Source organism: Kogia breviceps, chromosome 4, assembly GCF_026419965.1.
Source record: "Kogia breviceps isolate mKogBre1 chromosome 4, mKogBre1 haplotype 1, whole genome shotgun sequence".
In the NCBI taxonomy this organism is placed as follows: domain Eukaryota; kingdom Metazoa; phylum Chordata; class Mammalia; order Artiodactyla; family Physeteridae; genus Kogia; species Kogia breviceps.
The window spans coordinates 7302014-7327304 of record NC_081313.1 but is presented as its reverse complement, the minus strand read 5'-3'; the positions used below and the strand labels follow the sequence as shown (position 1 = coordinate 7327304).

Here is a 25291-nt window from a genome sequence, read left to right as displayed (position 1 = left end):
GGAGAGAAATTGTGCGTTTCCTGTGTATCCTTGGGCCTCTAAGACTTACTTACCATACACGTGTGTTAGTTTCATGAACCGGTTTACTATTTGCCGAATTCTAAAGAATATGGGAATCTGCAAAGGGCTGCATATGGGTACAGCATGTGAAATGGAAGGTAGGTAAGCTGACACCACCATCACCTGAGGCCGGTGCACAGCCAGGGGCTCCCGATAGCAGCGTGAAAGTGGGAAAAGGTCTTCGCAGGGATGCACAAGGTGAAGCGGGCGAGAATAGCCGCTAACTTAATTCCTACTGATGTAAGTACCAATATAAAGTCATAACTTGCCACTTGGAGGGAAACAGACTGGCCGAGAGCTGATAGAGGTCTTATCTCCCTGCTTCAAGAAGAAAAAAATGAGCACAGGACTTGAGCTGCAATCGTCACGTCCAGAAATGAAGCTGTTATTCCCCACACCACCCCCCGCAAGGAAATAGTGTAACCTTCCAGTTAGTCTGGCTGATTGAAGCTCCTCAGGCCTGAGGAAAGGAAAGCGTGGGGAGGTAGTGATGGGAGGGCTTTTGATTTAGACTTTAAAACCATTTTAAGGATTGTGCATTAATTAGATCAGTGGGTTTGCAAACTTTCTCTGTAAAGAACCAGACAGAAGGTGTTTCAGGCTTCCCAGGCTATAGGGTCTCTGTTGCAGCTGCTTAACTCTGTCCTTGTAGCATGGAAACAGCCGCAGACCATAGTGAGTGGGTGTGGCTGTGTGTCAGCAAAAGCCACACGGGTTCATCCGGCAAAGGAAGGATTCACTTTTAGACTCCGTCAGTTTATTACTTATGTAGACAACGAAAGTAAGAGCAGAAAAGATGTCAGCCACCCGGGTCCCTTAGCCCACACAAGACACCAAAACAGAAGAGGCCAGATGACAATGTGGTGAGAACTCGGGCCCCGCGCCGCTGAGGAGCTGATTCTGTGCTGCGGTTTTCTAGCCTGCAGCTGCATCCTAGTAGGGGAGAGAGTAGGGGGCAAAAAGCCTTATACCTCATTAGAACCCAGGAGGCGATGAGAAACCATCTCCTGACAGCCTCCCTGGAGCACAGGGAGGTGGGAGGAAAACAGCTTTGTAGCCCGGCGCTCATAATCCTCCCACGCGCGCGATCCCGCGGGTCCCAGGGCGCCCTGCCGAAGCTTAGCTTAGCTGTCGTTAAGCTTTGCCCTATGTGGAGACATGAAAAGCTGCCAGGGCACCAGGGCCAGGCATTCGCCTACCCTGTGTTTCAGAAAAACTTAAGGGAGCAGGCTGGATTAGGGCCATGCACTGTCATTTGCTGATTTCCTGAATTAGATTATTCTCGTGTACGCCTTTTGAATGTGCCTTATTACATCATTACATACGCTAATTTTTTCAATTAGGTGTTAAATTACATAAATTAAGTGTTAAATTACATAAGTTAACTCCAAACCCTAGTAAATTAACAACAGAGCGTTTTCTACGCTTCAGACATTCATATATTCTTTATTTTTTGTTGGACACCCACCACAATTCTGAGGTAAGATCAGCCTATCAGGTTGTAGCGTTAACATTTTATAGATGAGGGATCAGTCGGAATCAGAGACAGATTGTCCAGAGAATCATCAGTCGGAAAACAGACATTAGAATTCTTCCTTCAGCCCTTGGGAATGTGAGCTCCTGAAGGCTGCGCATTTTCTTCCCGGGTTCCATCCCGCCTTCAGCACGTGTCCGGCCTGAGACAGGCTCAGTAAATACTTATCGAATTAACAAATGGATACTCTGCCTCTCCCCTTTCTGTTATTTTTCTTTATAACCTGTAAAGAAAACCTCAATTCTTGTGTAACAGTAAAACTTCCTTTACAGAAAAGTGTAGTGACATAAAACATTAGCCAAAGGATTGAAAACCCTTAGTCCTTAGGTTTTTGTTTTTGTTTTTGTTTTTGTTTCTTGTTTGTTTGTTTGTTTGTTTTTACTTTGCTGTAAAAACTATTTGGAGAGAGAAGAAAAGCTGGGAACTGGAAGATTCATAGCCTGTATATAACATGAGACATGGCTTCTAAATTTTGCTTTATAAAACTGGAGGGAAAGAGGAAACCATTAAGAAAAAAACATTGGCTCCATTTGTGAATGGGTGGCTAGTCATTCTTAGTTCAGTTAGCCTGTAATAAAAAAATTAACACCTCATTAAGAAAAGTAGTGTGGAAATTAGATTACTGCAGGATATTTATTGCTTGAAAGAGCTACAGTTTAAAAGGTGGAGTTAATAGGTTGTCACCTTTATTAATTACATATTCTCTAAAGACACCATCTGCCTGATGGGAGAAACACAATGTATAGAGAGAAATTGCAGGATCCCCACAAGGTGCCCCAGCAAGACAACTTTAGCCATTCAGTTATGAATCATATAAACATCAGAAGGACATTCTGAAATGTACCCATTTTACAAAGTAAATATTCTCCCTTCAAAATAAACTTAATATTTTCCTAATCTCAACATCTTGAGTTTTTGTTTGCTTTGGCTTTGGTGTAGCCTCTAAAGACTGTGGATTTTCCTTCGTTAATTCACTTATAGTATATTTATTGAATCTTACGTGTACCAAGCACCAAGCCAGGCTCTGAGTGTATGATGATAGATGAGGCATCGCTGACCCTGTCTTCGCGGGGCTCAGAATCTAATGAGAAATTCTGACATAAATAAAATCTCCCAAATATCTCTTGTGGATTCAAGCCAAAGGGCCTTGGAGTTACCTTAGACTTTATCCCCAAATCGATTTATCATTAAAGTCTGACCCTGGACTCCACTAGGACCTAATCTCCAAGCCTGCCATTGCTGTCCAATTATTTTTTTTAAGCTATATCTGAATCACAACCAGTGCTCCGATCTTAAATTTCCAATAGTAAGGGAATTAATTACCAAGTTATGATATACTGACTCAGTGGGTTATTCTGAAGGCATTAAATGACGACAGTGAAGACATCTGTATGATATGATATTAACTGAAAAAAGAAGACACGTAATTTGTTTGCCATCATTAATACTGTTTAAAACGTAGAAGGAAAAGACCGAAAGTATACATGCCAACATGCTGTTCACAACTGCGAGATACATGCCAACATGCTAATTACAACTGTGAAATACATGCCAACCTGCTTGTTAAATGCATGCCAACACGCTAATTACAACTGTGCAATGCATGCCAACATGCTAATTACAACTGTGAAATACATGCCAACATGCTATTCACAACTGCGAGATACATGCCAACATGCTAATTACAACTGTGAAATGCATGCCAACTTGCTTGTTAAATGCATGCCAACATGCTAATTACAACTGTGACATACATGCTAATATACTAATTACAACATTGTAAGAGGGGGTCCAAGGTGGGCTTGGGCTGGAACACAGTGTCTTCCAGAAACTCATAAGTTACACCCCCAAGTCCTGGGCGGGGTGGAAAAGGAACAGTCAAAATGTGATACGTAGAACGTGAACATGCGTGAGCTAGACTAGTAAATTAAGAACTGTAAGTCATACTACTGTTCTGTAATAATCAGGGAAAACTGTAGGTTATGTGAGGTGTGACACACAATTTGGGAGGGATTCTCTATTCTAAAAGGAATTCTCTATTCTAAGGAAAAGAATATCAAATTATAAATACAAACGTGACAGAGGCCAATCACAGAATCTTTTTTTTTTTTTTCATCTATCAAAAATTTTTTGAACAGTTCCAGGCAAGCTTTATTCTGAATGCAGGGAATACAGAGAGAAATCAGATATGGCTGTGGCTTTTTATTTTAATTTTTATTGGAGTATAGTTGATTTACAATGCTGTGTTAGTTTCAGGTGTATAGCAAAGTGAATCAGTTATACATATATCCACTCTTTTTAAGATTCTTGTCCCATATAGGTCATTACAGAATACTGAGTAGAGTTCCCTGTGCTATAAGTAGGCCCTTATCAGTTATCTATTTCATATATAGTACTGTGTATGTGTCAATCCCAATCTCCCAGTCTATCCCTCCCCCCTCCCCCTTGGTAACCATAAGTTTGTTTTCTACATCTGTGAGTCTATTTCTGTTTTGAAAATAAGTTCATTTGTACCATTTTTTAAAGATTCCACATATAAGTAATATCATACGATATTTGTCTTTTCTGTTTCTGACTTACTTCACTCAATATAACAGTCTCTAGTTCCATCCATGTCACCTACAATCACAGAATCCTGAAGGGTCTCATGAAGTCAGGAAGTTCAAGCTTCCTTAGCTTCATGGTGAATCCACGTTTGACAATGATATAAACGTATATTTGATCCGAGTAGACAATAAAAGCAAAGAAAATATTTGAGTGCCATCTTGTAGAGATGCTATAGCCACCCAACAGTTTCAGGTTCCACTTCCTGTTCAGTTTCCTAAAAGAGCATGTTTCTGTCTTCTAAACAGCAATCCAAATTGTCACTTGGGTAAAGTTTTAAAATCAGTACAGTTACCAACCTTTTGTACCTCAGTTGCGTTTGAGAGGCACAACTGAAGAGCTCACACTGCGAGGTTTCATTATTTGATGTCTACTCTCCAGGTCTCCTGCTTTTGAGCTCCCAGAGTTAACGCTATGTAAAGAACTCCGTGGGAAAGCTTGGGCTGCAGCAGTTTTTCTCAGCTCCAGGTCCTTGCATCTGAGTGATCCTGAGCAGAAACACCTCGGCTTTTATACCCTGAGCTCCTGCTAAGGTTGTGTGCGCAGGCCTGGTCCAGTGAACTAATGATTCTTAAGGAAATCATCAGCCCTAAGTGTCTGCAAAACAGCTCGCATACGGGAAGATCATGAGCTTTGGATGCAGGTGGATCGTGGATAAGCCTTTGGCTTTTGGGGTGTGATTATGAGGAGGTTACTCAGTGTGTTACTAGAGCAGAAAGACAGAGACCGCGTAATGGGTCTGGCAAATAAGAAGAATCCAATACGAGACGGTTCCTCTCCTTTGCTGCTTGTGCGTTACGTTCGGTTCGCGTACCTCCTGCTGAGCCGGTGCTGCTCTCGTACACGTGACTTGCCTTGGCTGTCCAGGTATATTTCACGTTGCCTCTGGACCAAACAGAGGGCAGACCGACCTGTTGTGAATTTGTCCTTCCACCTTTAAACAACTTCACATTGTCTGAGAGGTACAGGGCCCATCAGGCCAGATTCTGCTTCTTGCATTAAGTTATTTACCTCGCTCTGGTCTGTTTGGGCCAACGGGTTTTCCGGCGGTTGTGAGACTCTACCTGGAGCGCGTTCTGTGTGTAGGGGAGTGATGTCAGCATGGCCCCAGCCCACGGGCAGGAGCGTCTGTCGGTGGGTGTTCAGTAATCCCGTCTCGAGTGAGCAGGTACATACGCATACAAGCGGGGGCCGATGGAGGCTGAACAGGGCCGGCTGTGAGGAGAGCCAAGCGCTTACCTTTGCCCATGCCAGTGGTTGGGGAGGGCAACAGAGAATCCAGACGCAAGGTGGGTGCCACACGTGCCTCAACTGTTCTGCTGAGATGGGCAGGTGCCCTTCCTGCGGTGGGCTGTGCTCCACAGGAGGACGCCTTGGCCCGAGCCTCACTCACTCAGTCGCAGGCCAACTGCTAAGTCGAGTGAATTATAAGAAGCCAAAATAGTAATTTAAAAAAAAATTTCTCTGGACTTCTTGTCCTCTAGGGTTTTGTGTAGAACTTAAGATGGATAACCTGACACTTTGTACAGTCTTCAGGGGTGACTGCTGACGCTTCAGCCTCTCCTGTGTCTTCTGATTCTGCCCACTAAACCCTCATGTACAGAAGCGTGTCTCTTGAAGAAACATGAGGTGGGCAAGAAATCATTGTGTCTTCATTTTTATCCTTGACTGGCTGGAGAGGACAGTAGACTGAGGGAGTGGACTGGGAGAAACCTGTGATTACCTCTAGTTTACAGACAACAGAAGATCGAATACCGGAGTGTAGGCTTTTCCCTGAACAAAGAGGCCAGTGGACGCTGTTCTTTCCCTCTCAGGCATAGGGACACAGCATTTTCCAAGTCACTTCTGGAAATTACTTCAACGTCCCTGAGCTGTGAAAGGCTCATGTTTAGTCTCTGTGCCCCTTTTGTTCCTGAGTACAAAGCTGGACAGGCTGCCTTCCCTGGAGTGCTTCCCGCAGGGGGCAGAATCGGCCTTTCCAGAAAAATTTTGTGTTTGTTCTAGAGAAAAGTCCCCAGGGACTAAGGCCCACCCAGAGGCCAAAGTAAACAGCTCAGAAATCTGTGCGGGAAAATTAGGTGAAATGGGACTGTTCGTGTCACATCAGAAACCAAAGCGGACTGCAAGTGCTAGATTTCCAGAAAGCATTTTTGTTTTGCTTACTTCAAATGCCCTCTACTTTTTTCACTGTTTTTTTAAACTATCAATTTTCCCATAATGCCTCACTGTAAAATTTTTGTATCTACCTAATACGATTTTTTTTTTTTTTCTTTTGGCTGCATTGGGTCTTCCTTGCTGCGCGCAGGCTTTCTCTAGTTGCAGCGAGCAGGGGCTACTCTTCATTGCGGTGCGCGGGCTTCTCATTGCGGTGGCTTCTCTTGTTGCGGAGGACAGGCTCGAGGCGTGCAGGCTCATCAGTTGTGGCATGCGGGCTCAGTAGCTGTGGTTCTCAGGCTTAGTTGCTCCACGGCATGTGGGATCTTCCCAGACCAGGGCTCGAACCCATGTCCCCTGCATTGGCAGGCAGATTCTTAACCACTGCGCCACCAGGGAAGTCCCTAAGATTTTAACTAAAAACCGTTTGCTTAGTATTACTGGCAGTACAGATCAATTATTTAAATTTGATATTATTTAAATTTGGTACTTGTTTAAAGAGCAGTTAGAAACTAATATGAGCAACTCACAATAAAAAGTTTAGAAGATAAAGTTGAAGAAGTTTCTCAGAGAGTACGAGAAACATAAGTTGATTCTAGAATGCACGAGACTGCTCCTACAGCTTGGGGCTGGAAGTAAAGAGAACCAGTAGAGGGACAGTGACCTCATAGCCATGCAGTAAACGTGTATTGAGCACCTCCTTCCTACAGTGCACTGCAGTCAGTGATGATTCATACTATAGTCAATATGGAATCACCATCATCTAAGGTTCATTCATAAATAATTCACTTCAACATGTTAGAAAGGATGCATGAAGAACTATAGTTTTTTAAATTATTATTATAATAATCTTTTTTTAAAATTAATTAATAAAAACAAATTGAAATGTGGAAAAAAAAATCCTCATTTAATTTAATCAGTGTAATTCAATGATAAGCCAATAGCAAACAGTTTTTAATATATTAAATGTTAGTGACTAACTGAAATTTTAGTTCATTAATTTCCTATACAAATCATAGCATGTAACATGAATATTTATTAAATGTCTTTAGCAAGTTATGTATAATGAGTGTAAACATATATGTTTACTGGTCATTGTGTCTTTGCTTACTTGGCATGTGTCCTAACTTTTAAAAATGCTGTTGAAATTGTACTTGTATCTCAGTTCTTCTTGGGAATTCTAAATTCGTCTTCTAGTAGATTTCACTATCTGACACATCCTACCCACCACAGCCAAATTTGCCTTGCTTATGCAAAACCCCCATATTTTAATCACATCAGTACGCTTCTCTGGAATCTTAAGGAAACTTCAACCCAGCCAAGCCGCTCAGCTCACAGGATCACGCCACGTGCACAGGACTCCTTGTTGTCTTTCCTGGAAGCACTGTGACCAGGGCTGTGCTTCTTATTCAGCCAGACCCCAGCAGCATTCAAAGGCCAGCTTCAACAGCACCTCTTCCTGAAACTCTGCTGGGCCACGGCTCTCTCCTCTGATTCCTATAGCACCAGTTGTCAGGGCTTCTCAATAGTCATTCCTGACTATGACATTGTCAAGCAATGGTCATGAACGTCGTCTTACCCCCTTACTAGACTGCAAGTTCATTGCTGATCTTTGTGTCTTCAGCACATGGCACTGTGCTCGCACATGCAAGTAGTAAAAATAATCATTGTGAATTGATCCAAACATGTAGCTGAAATACTTTGCACCATTTAATGGAACACACTGTGGTATCTCACACCACCTTATTAAATAAAGACCCCGTGGCATTCACAGATTTAGTATTTTTGGTATAGAATGTTTTTCAAACACTCCCAGAAGTTGACAGCATATATTAATTGGTAATTATGTTTATAGATTAAGTAGAATAAGTAAGTATATGCAGCCCATCTCGAAAGAACTTTGTTTTTTTTCTACCACATGATGTAAGTTAATCCTCAGAACAGCCCAGTGAGGTATTATCCTAGTTTTGCAGAAGAGGAAACTGAAAAAAAAATATGTTCCAGTTGGATTTACTAATTGAGGGACTTGTGGATGTCTTAGAATGTATCCCTCAGGAAGGTTACTGTCTAATTGGAATTTTCCAGTCTTATTTTTAGTAAGATAATGTTTTTAATGCAACTCAAAGTAAAAGCAGATCCTGAAGTAGATGGTGACATAGCCGTTAAGAATAAGGCAACTGAGATTGTCTTAGGTACTAAGACACTATTATTCACGAATAGATAAATTGTTCTCTCTCAGTGTCATCACCATGATAAAACAAATAAAAATACTAACATTTGACCTGTGATTTTTGTACACAATTTGGGAAGCACTTTAAAGGTGCAGCACTTACAAGGGAACCTAAATGCTTAGGGAGGGAGGCTTGAGGACTCAGCAGATTCTACACCACAAGCTTCTGCCAAAGCGCCACCTCCATTTATTAGGTGTTTCTTCAGACTCTCAAGTTCACTCCCTCCCACGTTGTACACTTTGCCTGTGCTGGTCTTCCTGCCCAAACACTCTGTTTTTGCTGAAAAGTATCACGTCAATCTCTCTGTTCCTCTCATTGGTCCCCGCTTAAATGTCTCTCCCCACCTCATCCCCCTTTTGTTTTTTCCTTTGCAACTGGCTGTTGATATTTATCCGGGCAGTTGTTTAAAGTTTATTTCCTTCACTAAGAGGTGAGTTCTTTGGGTACAACTGATTGTGTCTCTTTTGTTTCCCGGTATACCCAGGAAACACTCTCAAAATCAGTTCAAGGCAGGTGCTAAGTATGTGCTGAATAAATGAATGATGGAAATACTTTTGAAATCCCATGTTTAATGAATACATGTTGTTGATAAGGCGAGAGTTCTTAATATCAGAAATAAAAAACTGACATAATGGCAGTTCGTGTGACAGAAACAAGCCAGATGAAGTCATAGATACTTAGATAATCTAATATGCAAGGGGATCATATTCAGTAATTAGCTCCAGCTTTGCAGAAATACAGTGAAAGATTTTGATGAATATACCCATTTATTTCTATTACTCAACAAGTACCATAACCGCAAACTTTAAAAAGTAAAGGAAGAGTTTATATAAACTGTAATGTCATTAGATTAATTTCCTGTAAGAAAGAAAGTAGTTTATCCTTCTAGAATTAAGGCCTACATCTAAATATACATTTGCTCTAAAATACACTTTCAATAAATGTGTTCTCAAATTAAACCTCTGATTCTCACCAACTTGTTCTCTGAATTCAGATACATTCAGATACCAGGGCGATATATCACATGAGAATAATCTAAGATTCTTAACAAAATAAGAAAAATGTATTAAAAATATTCATCACACAAAGAAAAACATTTTCAAAGTGGAATAAAGAAAAGCCACTTTCATGATGGCTCCATTCATAGGAAGTCTGTGATTTTCCACATGATCTCCTTAAGGGACGCACCTTCCAAAAATAATAAGTTATGATGACTGGTTTTTCTTAAGGTATAATTTAGAATAACTGTAGAGCTCGTCAGAATGTTCCCCATGGTATGAAACATTTTACGTGAGGAAAACATGTTTAATATAAACGGTATTTTTAATGAATGGGCACTTGTGATTGTAGAGAAGTTTTAGTATTTTAAGAATCTACAGAACCATCCGCAGTATCGGAAGAAAGAGACGTTATTACAGGCAGCTTTTCATTGAAAACAGCTTAAAACATTCCATGTAACCCTGTGGCGTTGCTTCAGTTCTACAGGCAGCTTTGCAAGGGGGAAGCCGCAAAGTTAGGGACTTAGTGGAATTTCCCCGTTTTTGGAAGTTTAAGTTTGTCTCATGGTCATACTGCTTGAATAAGAAACATGAAACGGAATTCAGGCTTCTTGAATAATCCTCGGAGTGTAGCTTTGCCCTTTTTGCCCCCCGACGGGAAAACGGGATCAGACACGGAGAGGATTCCGATGTGTGATGTACACCGTGGAATCCAGCAGTGATGCTAGTTCAGTAGGACTGGGACTCTGGTCCTGCCTACGCCAGTCAGTGCCCTGGAATCGGAAAAGATGAAACTTAAGAACAACCAACGGCAAGCGCACAACCAGGCTTTCCCAGATAAGGCACCGCTCGGGCTGTAGGCCATCAAGTAACTTTCGAGCTTTGCTTCTCCATCTTCCCTGTAAAAGCCTCTCCTCAGCCCCTGTGGGCGGAGCCTCCTAACCAGTGCCCCCTTGGCACTGCCGGATGTTTGCTCAAACAAACTCTTGAACAGTTTAATCGACCTCAGTTTCTCTTTTAACAGGTACAGGGTCACTTATCAAAAAGTTCCGGCGAGTTTCTCTTTCCCACCCCTAGTCCTGCTGTGAGAAGCGCCAGTTTTAAACGTTTAGACTTCTTGGGCTGGTTAATACACAATAATTGCATGCTAGCTTAATCAGTAATAGTTTTATACCTCTGTTGCTTCATTTATTATCTTTAGATGTATCTTCCCCAGCTGTGGAACTTGGACTTCTCCTTTCAATGCTTCGATTTTTTCGTTTTAAATGAGAATAAATGGAGTAGCTGCCAGAGGTACTCTGCTTAGAGGTTTCACGGGGTTTACATGAGCAAATCGAGGTCCAGTTCTTAGAACAGTACTATATGCAAGGTTTACATATTTGATATGTTAATAAGGGGTTTTTAATATCATTAATGTTAATGACTCATTATTACTTCGACTGCCTCCCTGGCCCCATGTTTGATGATTATGCTATGATTTCTAGTCCTACTCTTGGTGAACTGGTAACTCTGTAACAGATTCAGCCCCTTGTAAGCTCTGCGCTAACTCAGAAGACCTTGGCACTTCCGTGCTGAACTCACCTGCCTTTCCTCACAACCATTTCCTGCACACCTGACCTCTTGACCCTTCAGAGAGAAGGTGTCCAGTGCCCTGCATTTCTGTGGGGTCATCTTCTGTATAATTTTGACTCTGTCACAGTCATCTCTGTCTGTTTCCTCCCTCTCCACATCTACATTATATTGTGTTTATAACTTAGGGGCTGAAATCTTCATCTAATGACGCCCATGTAGTATATGAACTCTTTCGTTTAGACAAAGCTAAAAGAAAATATCTACCATCTACAGTATTTCTGATATAATATGTTGAATATTGTAGACAGGGCTATATTAAACCACTATTAAACTGAAAATTTTAATGCATTTTTAAGCCAGGTGCTCAAAAGGAACACTTCTCTATTTTATTAAATTTGAACCAACCACGTGGCAGGGTTTGGGGTGTATTTGTTTGTCCTTGGGCAAATATTAGAAATTTTCGGTGTCTCCTTTTTCTCATCAATAAAGTTAACATAATAATACCTCCCTCATTAGAGTTGTTTAAATGGTTAAATGACGTAATAATTTTATATATCACAGTAGGTGTTCAACAAATAATACCCATTACTAAGGAGATGAAGGTGATGCTAATGATAGTAGCTATGATGGTGGTGGTGATAATGTTGGTGATAAATAAAGTGAAAAAATATATATTTTTAAATCCATTCACAAATGAGCTGTGCAATCGGTCACGCTTTTTTTTTTTTTTTTTTTTTTTTTTTTGCGGTACACGGGCCTCTCACTGTTGCGGCCTCTCCCGTTGCGGAGCGCAGGCTCCGGACGCGCAGGCTCAGCGGCCATGGCTCACGGGCCCAGCCGCTGCGCGGCACGTGGGATCCTCCCGGACCGGGGCACGAACCCGCGTCCCCTGCATCGGCAGGCGGACTCTCAACTGCTGCGCCACCAGGGAAGCCCGAGTGAAAATATTAATACTTTCCTATAAAAGTGGTTTTGTATAAAGGATGTAATCATTTTCTATATCACAGTAGGTGTTCAACAAATAGTACCTGTCATTAAGGGGTTGAGGATGATGGTGGGGGTGGTGATAACAGCTAGTATTCTGGAGCCTTGTAAGATTCTGACTTTGGACGGTTCATGACAGCAAAAGGCGTCATGTTAGCATGGACAGACAATCATTTGGCTGTCAGCCCTGGATCTTAGAAAAACATAGATATTTCAAATAAAATTAATTTATTTAATTTTAGTTAGATACTTACTGGTGTATGCAGTTAGCTATATTCTCTACTGCTTAGATGAAAAGTTTGTTTCTCATCCCGTGTCTCAAGTCCTAAGAGTCCATTCTTAGCTCGCATCTCTGGTACTAGATAAAGCTGCCTTTCTCCTGACCCTTTGGTGTGTGCTTGCAGCGCCTGCATTGAGGCCCAGGACCCTTACTGTGGCTGGGATTCGGTGATGAAGAAATGCACGAGCCTGGAGGAGAGCCTAAGCATGATGCAGTGGGAGCAGAGCATCTCCACCTGTCCTGTGAGTGTCCGTGTGTCCAGCTCTGGAAACACTGTCCGTGGGAACCAAGCTGTCCTACAGTCCTAACCCACGCTTCCGTGGTGTCCATGCATTTTCGTATTAGAACCTTCCTCGCAAATCCGGTCTGTGCTCTCTTAACTTATTCAGCCCTTCCTTGCACGGAGCCACACGGGATCCTGCTGGCACCTTGCTGTCTGCTTTGAAGAGAAATATCTTAAGAGAAAACAGTGCTGATTTGAAACTGGGTTACAACATCTCTGTTTTATTCTTGGATTTTTATCTCCAGAGTTTGGTGTGGACCGCTTTGCCCTTTGTGGCATTAATAAAATAGCCACTTCCACACCCATCAGTATCCCTTGGGAGCTGTCATTCCAGAAGCTGAGAAGTAGCACTTTTGAAAGAATAAACTAAAGGATATGATGATGGAACCCCACGTGGGACAGTCTCCTCGCTACTGCTCAGGGTCACAAAAAGTCCTGGGAGAACGAGCCTAGTGTACATTCCCACAGGGAACCCTGCAGATAGGGAGAAATTCCCCTGTGTTTAGAGCCAGACTCTGAATCCAAGAAAACAGATTCCACACTTTCCTTTGCCAATTTATTTGTTTGCATCCTCACTTATAAGATCCAGCCTTTCTTCCCCTTTGTCTTTAGAGCCCTCAATCAAGTCATTCCAAGTTGTTTTCTGTTCTCAGAGGATATGAGCAACGGCTATTAACTTCAACATATTTGAAAATGTAATAAGTCCCTTTGCTGTCACATCACTGCTGATCTCCATGCTGTCGTTTCTGGCCTCACCTCTGCAAGACGGAGGTGAGAAGGCTAGGGACACAGGGGGTTGTTTTAAATCCGTGCTGTTTCCTCTGTTCAGAACTGCCTGAGGCATCTGAAGAGTCTGTCCGTCTCTTATCAAGGAACCTGCACTTTCCATTATCTGAGCCCCGTGTCACAAAGCCTGTCCTTCAGTTTGTGAGTGAGAAAATCAGGCAGTGTCATGAGGGAGGCAAGGGCTACTAAACCGGTGTTGTTCCCCAAATGTTGGCAGTAGATCTGGGCCTTTCACTGCAGAGGGGGCTGTATCACCCCATCCAGCCTCTGAGCAAAGCCGTGCACTGGGGTTAACTGCTAGTCCTTTCGGTTACCCAGCTTTGGATCTCTGAATTTAGAAGCAAACTTTTCTGCAGCGTCTTGTGAAATTGGTTAAAACCTGTCACTGTGTGAAGTCCCTTCTTAATGTCTGCAACACACTTTAAAAGCACAAAGGTGTTCGCCCTAAATTCTTTGCAGCTAAAGAAAACACAAAATGCACTATCAGAAATGTAGCTCTGTAGCTCAGACACGCACTTCAGAAGAATCAGCGCATCTTCTTGTAGATGTTTGACCTTACAGTTTTAATGGTAAAAAAAAAAGGCGGAAGATAATAGCGGTTCTTCTCAAGCAGTAAAGCCATTGGTCCAGGACTCAAGGCTGTTTTAGCGGATATCTGGGACATGCTTAGTTACATAAGGGGAAATACACACTCATCTGCTTAGTTTATAACAAGTACGTCTTGTATGTTTCTACGGTCAGAAAAATGAAAGACCTGGTATTTAAGAAGCGACAGGAGGGTTATCACCAAAGTGGCTTCTTTCTGCTGAGAGGACAGCTTCTGTTATAAACTCAGGGAAGGTCAGAGGGCGATGTGGACCTGCGCTGGTTTCACAGCTGCCTGTCCACCATCTCTCTCTGTCTTTTTTTTTTTTTTTTTTTTTTTGTGGTACGCGGGCCTCTCACTGTTGTGGCCTCTCCCGTTGCGGAGCACAGGCTCCGGACGCGCAGGCTCAGCGGCCACGGCTCACGGGCCCAGCCGCTCCGCGGCACGTGGGATCCTCCCGGACCGGGGCACGAACCCGCGTCCCCTGCATCGGCAGGCGGACTCCCAACCACTGCGCCACCAGGGAAGCCCCCACCATCTCTGAAAAATGTAGTTGAGACGTAATCTGATTCACTGTCCCTAAAACATATATAACAAGGTCTTTTTTCTTCTGGTTTGAGGTGATTTCATTACACAAAACCACCTCTGTCATTTCATCCAATGTAATTTGTCATTTATCAAGATACACTACTGATAAGAATATGCAAAGCATCCGACAACAGACAATAAATTATATCACTCTAAGCAAACCACAGGAAAGAAAAACATATATTTTTTCTGACTTATATAGCCTACCAGATAGAAAATGGGAAATCCCATATTACCCAAATATTGTTTTAATTATACATCCCTTTCAAAAAATCTCTTAGAAAGAAATGAGTTAGATGAAATGATTAGCATTAATATAGACCAGACTTAGAGAAGTATTTTTTAAAGTTATTAAAATAGTAATTTGCATCTATATATTTTTTTTTTTAACTTTTGACTGAAATGGAAGAAAGGCTTGGCTTTATGGGCCAGAGTAAAGACAGAGAACTGTTTTCCACTTAAAGATCCTTATTTTAAAATGTTTATAGTTTCTTTTGTCCAGGAGACAGGGCACTAGTTGACTGACATATTGGTTAACATTCTCTTTCCTTATATTATTGTAATGAAAAACATTGTTCTCAGTTTAAGAGATTTGAAGTACTCAAGCAAGAGCTAAATGTACATACATAGAGTGATTCAAATAATATATACATCCTGCATAACTTGCAATATTGCTTAACAAGGTTAGGATAATCCTAAAAGTCTACCTGGGCTTTATTTATGTGTGAATGTCATCCACACCCTGTGTGGACATATGGTTATTAGTTTACCATGTCATACAATGAGTCTCTATTGCAAAATACGTTGTGCAGTGACTAGCAAAATACATAGACCAAATAAGCCCCTAAATGTGTTAAAATAACAGGTTCTTCCCTGGCTACTGTGTAATTATCATCTTTGGAGTGAAAGGAGAATTTAGCAATGATTCAGCCCAGAGCCCTTTATTTAGATGCCAGTACCATAGACCAGAGACTAAAGGGTTTACACAAGATTCTGAAACTACATTGTGAAAGAAATCGACTTCAATCCGGTACTTCTCGCATTATTCCTAGTCTACAAGATGATGTCATTCCCAGCTGTCAACATCTCCCAAAGCAGTGGCTGATCAGTGGGCTCGGTGATTGGTGACCCATTAGTCATCGGCATATGATGTTTAGGTAGCCTGAGGGGATCACTGAAATCACCTGTAAAAGAAGGAAAAGGGAATTGAGGTTAATTGGGTGTTGAGATCATGTGCTTGGTGCCATGTTAGGCAACTTTCAGTGGAGTATCTCATTTAATGTTCATGATGTTATTGCTTCCGTTTTATCTCATAGATGGAAGGAGTGGGATTCAGAGGGAATAAAGATTACCTCTATTCACCCATCTTGCAGAGGCCACACAGAGTTCCATCTTAATTCTCTTCAAAGGTGCTATCTTCCCTTCATGTACTTCATTTATACAGATAGACTTAAGGACGATATTAAGTTGATGTCATAACATGAGACAAGCCTCTCCAAAGAGTGCATCCAATATCCTGTTTTGTTACAGTCTCTGACCAAAGGTACATGAGCCTTTAAAAGTAAATAAAGGGGGCTTCCCTGGTGGCGCAGTGGTTGAGAATCCGCCTGCCGATGCAGGGGACACGGGTTCGTGCCCCGTCCGGGAAGATCCCACATGCCGCGGAGCGGCTGGGCCCGTGAGCCGTGGCCGCTGAGCCTGCGCGTCCGGAGCCTGTGCTCCGCAACGGGAGAGGCCACAACAGTGAGAGGTCCGTGTACCACAAAAACCAAAAAAAAATAAAAAATAAAAGTAAATAAAGGAAAATCTTTTAACTTCTGAAAAAATATCCAAATAGAAAATATAAGACTTCAATTTAGTCATAAGAACATGACGGTTGGAGAACAATAAGAAGCTAAAGATATGCTCCAGGGACCTCTGTGCTCATCAAATGCATCTACATCCTTCTTCAGTTGGGAATTAATGAATCGCACATGAATAAATCAAAAGTGGGATTAAGGATTATGCTTGTTAACAAAAGTTGGATCTAGCCAGCTCTTGGAAGTCCATTATTTCCTAGGTGAAGGGAACTTCGCTGTTATGCAACTGGTGGTAAAAGTGCATGAAGCTGATTTCCATAAGAGTCTCATCAAAGAAGGTTCTAAGAATCACGCTACCCAATGAAATGGCTGAGATCACAGGCTCTGGATTAAGCTTGTTTAGACTGATTCTTGGGTCTTCTACAACCAGAGTGACTTTGAGCTAATTGAGTGACACCTGGGCTGCAGTGTTCCTACCTGTAAAGTGAGATGTACGCTCTAGGGATGCTGTGAAGGTGCAGGGAGATAATCCCTGTCAGTCACTCGGTGCAGTGCCTCCCCTTGCTGATAAACTTAGCTTCTACAAAGGCCACCTCAGCTGGCACTCAACTCAGGGCGCCGCAGGCCCCTTTCCACAAGTCACTGACTTATTCTTTTAGTTTGCCAGTTTCTACATATTTTTCCATCCTAAAATGTCCTCTTCCAACGTTCCAAATGATTGCTGCTTCCATCGTCATTCATTCGTCACCATCATATTGTATTTCCTCCTGACTTCACAAATCTTTGATTTTTCTGTATTCACGATCTCTTTTGGTTATAGAGATCCTAACAATCTCTGTGCAGTTTCCTTTGCATTTTAGACAAGGAAACGGAAGCCAAGGGGGATTTAAGAGCACTAACCCGTCTCTGCAGGTCCCCAACTCATCTGCCCCCTACAAAGGTTTCTAATCAGTCCTGGGGGGGATTCGTAGACACTCAAAAATCACAAGGACTTCCCTGACCTCCATGACCCTTCCACCGTCACAGACAAGGAGGCCAATGGAAGGAACCGGAAGTCTCAGAGAGCCTCTGGTGGTGGTGATGCTGGTCTGTGCTAGTCAGTCCACATCCCCTCCCCACCCCTGCCCCAAGGGCCTGAGCTTCCCCACTTCCAGACGGTTCTCTCTCTCCTCCCCGGCTTTCCTGTTGTCGTGGGTCCAGCCAGTGCGCCACGGGCAGGAGAAGGAGGCTGGGGTTCTACTTCCCGCCCTCCTTCAGCTCAGCCCGCAGCTTTGGCCAGGGCTTCACGCTGCATCGCAGCCCCTGTCAGGCAGCCCCTTCCCCGGCTCTCTTCTTCCCTCAGGCCCCCGTAGCCCGTCCCCCCCCGCAAGAGGCCAACGGGATGAGCGGGGTTGTGGCTCCCCGTGTTTCTGTCCCCCCGACGCTGCCCTTAACCCCACCCACACCTCTGTCCAGGTTGCCTTCATCACGTTCGTTCCACAGTCCTGCCAGGACCATCATAAATGCGAGTGCTTACGACTTGGCTCTTCACCTCACTGGTACCGTGAAGCGGCGTTATTTTACACTCTGTAACCCATGGGCTCCCTTTGCCTGAGCCTCCAGCAAACATTCTAGAGGCTTCTGGCTCCTTCTGGGCTGCGTTGGAGTCTAGACCACAGCAGAGCAGGCCTTCAGAGAAGGAGGACATTTTTGATGTAAAATTTTAGAGTCAACATGACGTGATAAACGACATGGATGGTGATACTCTCTTTTGATGGGTTTTTCGTGTTGCTTTAAAAATTCACTTTTAAGCTCCTTAGGTTTTTGCACGATTTTCCGTGAGCTGTGACATATGTTTGTGTGTGTGTTTGGGGTGTAAGAGGCACAACTATGTGCCCCTACATCACGCGCAGAGCAGCACCATGGAAGCACAATCCAGTCCTGTGCTCGAACAATCCCCCCTTTCCACAGTTTATCTGTTCACCCATAACCCACTCAGTAAGGAATCCCTCATATCCTGTACAAAGCCAGCCAACGGCCCAAGCCTACCAGGAAATTGAATAAAAAGTTGTGACTGTTCTCAGTGTGAAACTGAGTCAAGCAGTAGTAGAAGCCCCCCTTCTCCTTTTTATCCCCCTATAAGAATTCTTATCCCCAATCTCCCCTTCCAGCCATCACCTACATGCCAGAAGCAGATGGAGAAGACTAGGGAACTGGCTTCCTTGTGGCCCACATCTGGGTCTTGTCTGAGGCAGAGCATCGTTTGGAAGCCTTGAGGGAGGCAGGTAGAATCGTATTTGCATTTGTGAAATCGAAAGGGACCTCAGCATCATTTCTGTGAGATCCGTGCAACGCTTTTACCTCTGGTCGGCCCTTAACTAGACGGTAGGCCCTGTGCCAACCACTTGACAAGTACTCAGGTGCCGTTTTCCTTAGCCTCCGAGCACAGCCCGAGGGTAGAAACTCTCATCACCCCTCTTTACTAGGGAGGGATGGTCCCCCTCCCCCACCCCTCCCCCCTCTCCCCTCCCCCCCCCATAGCACAGGTAGCTGGTGCGTCAGCCCCCATGCCCACCCCGAGGGCACAGCAGCAGAGGGGGGCCCCCCAGACTCAGAGCACATTCGCAAAGTAATAGTAATGATCAACACGATCAGTCAAAATAATATGGACCTATATACTGTGTAGCTATTATACAAATATACTGTGTGATCACTGTTATTACTGACGCTGGCTCCATGAGCAAGGGCTTCGGCTTTTTACGGTGAGAATAGCCGTAGCCACATTTACTTAGCGGGCAGGTGTTTGGACTTCAGAGCACGTGAGGATCTGTGAGCATGGTCAGTCCAGGTGAGAGCATCTGCCGACCCCTTTTCTACCTGCACGAGAGCTCCTGCGGCCAGAGGCGGCAGGAGGGCTGTTACAGGATGGAGGACGAATCCTGAAATTCCCAAGTGGCAGGGCCTTTGCTGCTTGAACAACAGATTCAGGGAGAAATTCGTGATGTGAACCCCCTTGTCACGCAGGGGTCTGTTCTCCAAGAAGACACTGAGGTCTCCTCATGGTCAGAGTAGGAGCTGTAGTTTTATCCTGGTGGGGCGGGGGAGGTTACAGGACCTTAGAAACGGGGATCTTTTCCTCTTGGGAAAAAAAATCTGCCTTTGTCCATCCCCTCAGGCTGGGTGGGGTCCTGTGAATCACTCTGAATGCAGAGGATCGTGCAGTTTCATCCCTTCCCTTTTGTCCCAGCTTCTTATAGAAATAGCCAGGTGTGGTTAGTGGGAGTATTAAAGCCTTGGAGTACGGATAAGAAACAAGAGGGGTAGAGTCCTAAGTGTGGCAGCTGGAGACGGGCAGCCAGCCAGGTCAGAGGAAGTGAACACGCTTAATGTTTACTCCTTCCTGTTGTATTTGGATACAGAGCAGAGGTAAAGCTCACTCGGATTTTCACACGCAAAATACGGTGTCAGGTTTGTTCTGAAACTGTGTCGTGCGGGTACAGTTTGCCCCAGAGAAATGAACCGTCTCATCTGTGGAGTCCTCTCCTGTGTGAATGATGAGTCTTTAATCCCCCAGAATCATCCAGGGTGGGAACATTTGGGTGAGAAAGTGACGGAGCAGAGGCAGCAGAGAGTCAAGGGAAAGCACGTAACTTACTTGTAATCCCTTCTCCTCGTAGGTCATATTTTCTAAGAAATGCATAAGGCCCCATGTTAAATTTAGGAGGTTTGGGCTTTAGGCCTTCTTCTGTCCCTTTTCAGAGGGGAGATTCCTTTGGGGGGGCTGGGTGATCTGAAGGCTGGGCCCCATGACTCGCAAATCTTGAGGACACTCTAGCTCCTGAGACGATCCCCTGGTCGGGTTGACGGTGACATCGTCCGGTCTTCCACCTGCACTGGAGCCAGTCACCGGGGGCCGGGGGGACCGCCAGAGAGGCCCCTCCCTTCCTCCCTCCCTGGAGGCCTCAGAGCGTACACATCACAGAGCATCCGGGCCCCCTGTTCGGACCCTGCCGTGGCTCCTAGCTCAGCTCTCAGTTTTGCTTCCTCCGGACCACCTGCTCGCGCCCCAGCGACATTATCGCGTGCTTTGCCCTCAGTGTCACGCGGCAGCATCATCCCCCCGTCAACACTCAGGATGCCCCCCTTCTCCACAGCCCCAGACGGCTCCTTCACCTGCAGCCTCGCTCATGCTCCAGGAAGCAGCGCGGCCTCCTAACCGCCCCTGCGGATCCCGCGAGTCGGCCGAGAGCCCCTCCTCCGCCCACAGCCCCTGCTCAGAGCTCCGTCACTGGATTTACCTGCAGTCGTAATTAGCGGTCCAGCCCCTCCTCGCTAGCTTGCAAACTCTTGGAGGGTGGAAATAGGACGGGTTTGACGGGGAAGCGCCTAACAGCTAGTAGGTTCCGGTTGCTTAATACACACTCTTTTAATATGTTATAAATGAAATGTCTGTCTGAGGTGACTTTTGAGGTCTTAGATAACGCTAGTTGACCAATCTTTCCGTTTTTTAAGGTACATAAAAATGCAACAGAGTAGTATAGGACATATGTGATTTTTCGCTCCAATTCTTCCTGTTCCTTGGGTTTCTCACATGAGTGAACAAGCCTAATATCGCTTGATGGACAAGTCGTTACATCCTTCCCTGTCCTCCCCCTCCTCCTCCGCCTTCTTATCCTTCTTTTCTTCCGCCTCTTCTTTTCCCCTCCCTCTCCTCCATCCCTGTCTCCACCGGTGACCTCTGCTGCTTTACTTCAAAATACTTCCCTGTTCCTCTCTTTTTTAATCGTAATATGAAATATTCCAGATGAGTCCTGGTGGTCTTGTGGGAGACCTTTCATTCTTTCCCCATTGTGTGTGCAGCCTTAACCCTTTCTGACATCCACGTTTGTATCTGCTTGCTAGATGAGGAATCTCACCGTGGATGGGCGCTTCGGCGCGTGGTCAGCGTGGACGCCCTGCACGCACACCGACGGCAGCACCGTGGGGTCCTGCCTCTGCCGGAGCCGCGCCTGCGACAGCCCGGCCCCCCAGTGCGGCGGGTGGCAGTGCGAGGGCCCCCGCGTGGAGATCGCTAACTGTTCCAGGTGTGTCCCTCGCAACGCCCGGGCTTAAAGTCACGTGTGAGCTCAGCAGCAGAGGAATTTAGGAAATCACTTCTAATACGGGCCTTCCCTCTTCAAGAGAAATGTCAGAAAAAGACAGGGACACTTACCACTTAAAAATGATGTGATCTATGAGAGTAGATTTAAAATTACAAATTAGATTGGTAATCTACATATATACATATTCATATATATAATATACATACGTATGTGTAACTGAATCACTGTACTGTGCACCTGAAACTAACACGATATTGTAAATCAACTGTACTTCAATTTAAAAAATTACAAATTAGATTTCTAAACCCGTTTATATGTTGAGATAAATCTAAACCTATTCGTGTGTTTGTTGCTAGATTAGGGAAAGTATTTTGAGTGTGCACGATGTTAGAAGAAGGAAAAGCATAAAATTTCTGAATGTGTAATTAGACCCTGCTCATCAAGTTTTGAAATGGGAAGGTGGCTATCAAATCACTATGGCATTTCAATGCCCTCACACATTTAAATAGTGATGTAACAGAAATTATACCTTTGCAACTTTTGAAGCTTTTGACGAAAAAAAAATTCGATGCCAACTCACAGGTAGTTGAGAGGTATCTAGTTTATCACCATTCTTTTAGGGAGCAGGTGAGAAACTTGCTATGAAGACCACTGCGCCCGGAAACCACACCGTCCCAGTACAAACACTGTGAGTGACAGCTGTCCCATCACGGGAAGTTCCGTTGCCACCCTAGATCTGTCCTTTACAGATTCAGGAATATCGCTCTAGGGGCCGCTTCTGCAACTACACAGCTATCCTCCACTGGCGCCCACACCCCAGAGGAGCCCACTTCTAACAGCGCATATTGCTTTCCAGACATGCATGAGAGTGTCACTTACTGGCACGTGGGCTGATAGGGATAAGTTTTGAATTAAGGGGTGTCCAAGAATACGTGAGCTGCTACACTGTGCGTGCATCTCTGTCCTTGCATGGATTGGGGGGTAGTGTCTGTCACGATAACAGAGTAGGATCCCTTTCCCTTCTCTGGGTAGAAAGCTGGCTAGAGCAGCTGTCTGCTGTCAGCCGCATCACAGCTGCTTGATGTGACTCTCCCATGAGTGTACATTTCAGCATGCCTGCGGGATAGGAAGCTGGGACTCCATCATTTACAGAAACAGGCCATGTCACAGTTTCGTATGTGTCACCAGATTCTATCTGAGATTTGCCGCCTTTCTTATGAACCAGCTCAGGGCAGGGTCCGGAGAGACGGCCCACTGCGCTCACTTGCTTCTAACCATTGGAAGCCACTCATGCCGTCACAGGGAAGAGACAGCGGAGCAAATGGATTAGAGGCCGGTTGGCAGCAAACGTTGCTTGTTCTAGCAGCAGGGGACTCCTAGTCTGCATATTCCTTTGAAGTTATCTGCCCAAAGTGTGGTAATCTAACATCAGAGATGGTTTTTAATGCCTCTTGTCAGTTGATAACCTGTTTACGTTGGCCTCAGTTTTGTTGGAAGCAAAAAACTGGGAACCACCTAACTTACAAACCCATATTCTTTGGCTCGGTCAGCACCGTCAAGAGCTTCCTCAATTTGTGCAAAGTACATCCAAAAGTCTTTACAAAGACTGATCTAATGATGCTAAATTAAACCTGTTCTTCTTTATTTATTATTGTAATTGTTTAATCCAATATAGTCAGAAAGTGTTGGGAAATTCAAAATATTGCTAATTCAATACATTTTGCAAATATAATATCTTTGATTAAACGCTTCTATCGTATCACGTCATTTAAATTTGTTTTCTCACTATCTCGGAGCCGCAGATTAAAGGCATTCAATTTATGGAAATGAACCCACAATATAAGGTAATTAGCTAAGCCAGACTTTATTATCAGACCAGGGTCAAGTCAGACTTCCTATCAGGAAAATCTGGTTTAATTTTACAATTAAAATGAACACAGGAATGTGTATGTCACTTCTGGATTCTAATTCCTGGGGCGGGAGGGAGAAACAGAGAGAGAGAGAGAACTGTTAACTAGCTAAGTAGGAAGGTGGAACGTCAAGGAAGGCTTGGAGCCTCGACAGGACTTGGTCAATCTAAATACAGTAAGTCTGCAGCTTTCAACGTTTGTTACCTATACCTTCTTCTTTTTAAAGTTTTTTTATTGAAATATAGTGGATTTACAATGTTGCGTTAGTTTCAGGTGTACAGCACAGTGATTCAGTTATACATACATATATGTGGGACCTTAGTTCCCCGGCCAGGGATGAAACCCACAGCCCCTGCATCAGAAGTGCGGAGTCTTAACCACTGGACCGCCAGGGAAGTCCTTACCTATACCTTCTTAGGGGACTTTTCTCTAGGGGCAAAACCTGTGTCCGTCCTGGGTTGGTCCGGAGAACCAGTGCCAGCGAGATCGTCTGTGTGCGGGAATGAAACTGCAGAGGGCGCTGAGCCTCTGCAGCTGGAGTGGGGGAGGGGAGCAGGAAGCTGGGCAGAGCTGGGCTGCAGGCCGCACAAAGACCTCAGCTGGTCGCACAGGGAGCTCCAGAGCTGGCCGCTCCTTGATACTGTTAGATCCTCTCACCTGAGAGTCGTAACCACCGACACCCTCAGCATCTGGAGGAAGGCAGACCGCAGCGTCCAGTACTGCGCGCTTTGCAGGTAGCTGGGAGATAGAAGCCGAGTCCTTAATCACACAGCGCTGCTCTGCGCTGTACTCCGAACGTCCCAGCTCAGCTAACATCTGCCGCCGGGTAACCCGGAGGATGTTTCAAACAGTGTGATCCGTGGAGTAGGGTTGCTGTCTCCTTTGTATATTGTTTTGTTGTTGTTTGTTTGATTTTTCTTTTACAACTATAGTCAGTTTGGCCCTCCCTTCCCTGCATCACCTATAGCACTGTGACCACGGCAATATTTCATATTTTAAAACAAGCACCAGGACACCTGAAACTAACACAACATTGGGAGTCAATTATACTTCAGTAAAAAAGGTAAAACATTTTAACAAGCAAGTACCAAGAAAGCTTCGTGGATCAGTCTCCGAACTCTTCTGCCTCACTTCACGTAGGGTATTTTCTTAAGTGTTATCTTCTCTCCAGGAGCCTATTTAGAGTGCAGAGACCTCCGGGCGAGTTGTCTGTGACATCACTAAAAGCACGTTGAGTGTCCACACCATATGGGAGCCCGGGACGCGAGGGCATTGCCTGCCCAAGAGGAGAAGGTCCGTCAGATAAGGAAAGGCAGGGCCACAAGGGCGGATTTTACCCTCTGCTCGCCTTTTCCACAGGCCGGCTCAGATCACCCCACAAAGTTGAAAGGAGCCCGTCAGGGCTACAGAGATTAGATTATTTGTGCTATTACAGAAAACAGCAGCATATCAACCTTGCATTATGCGCTGCATTATTTCTATAAAGCTAAGTTGGTTTCCACTGGTGCCTGGCAGAAACTTTATAAAAGCCATAGAACTGTTATTGTTGGAAGATTATAGTCAATGAATAATATTCTTTTTTATATTGTTTCATGGAAAACAAGGACTATCACAGGCATTACTGTGACTTGTTTATCGATACCTCCTCGGCTCTGGTTCCAGCTGTGGAGTGTCATTCACTAAGCAGAGCCATGATACAATTTTAAGACTAAAATTCAAATAAATGAACCTGCTTTAGTGATGTTTTAAATGCATAAGCGGATTGTTTTGGACTGACTGAACCACAAAAATGATCCATCCGCTGATACATGCTTACTTCTTTGGTTGCCTGCTACCACATC

The 25291-nt window shown here is 44.4% G+C and overlaps 1 protein-coding gene across 9 annotated transcripts in view; it reads left to right on the top strand.

The window, feature by feature from the left end:
• SEMA5A (semaphorin 5A) overlaps positions 1-25291 on the top strand; it is a 491583-nt gene that overhangs the window by 389600 nt on the left and 76692 nt on the right. For all 9 annotated transcript variants that reach the window (XR_010840079.1, XM_067030787.1, XM_067030788.1 and 6 more), the window contains 2 exons: positions 12542-12659; positions 21341-21522. Coding sequence is in view for 8 of the 9 variants with exons in the window: in XM_067030787.1 (XP_066886888.1) it covers positions 12542-12659; positions 21341-21522 (300 nt within the window). In the remaining variant the exon portion in view is untranslated. The remainder of the gene's footprint in view (positions 1-12541; positions 12660-21340; positions 21523-25291) is intronic.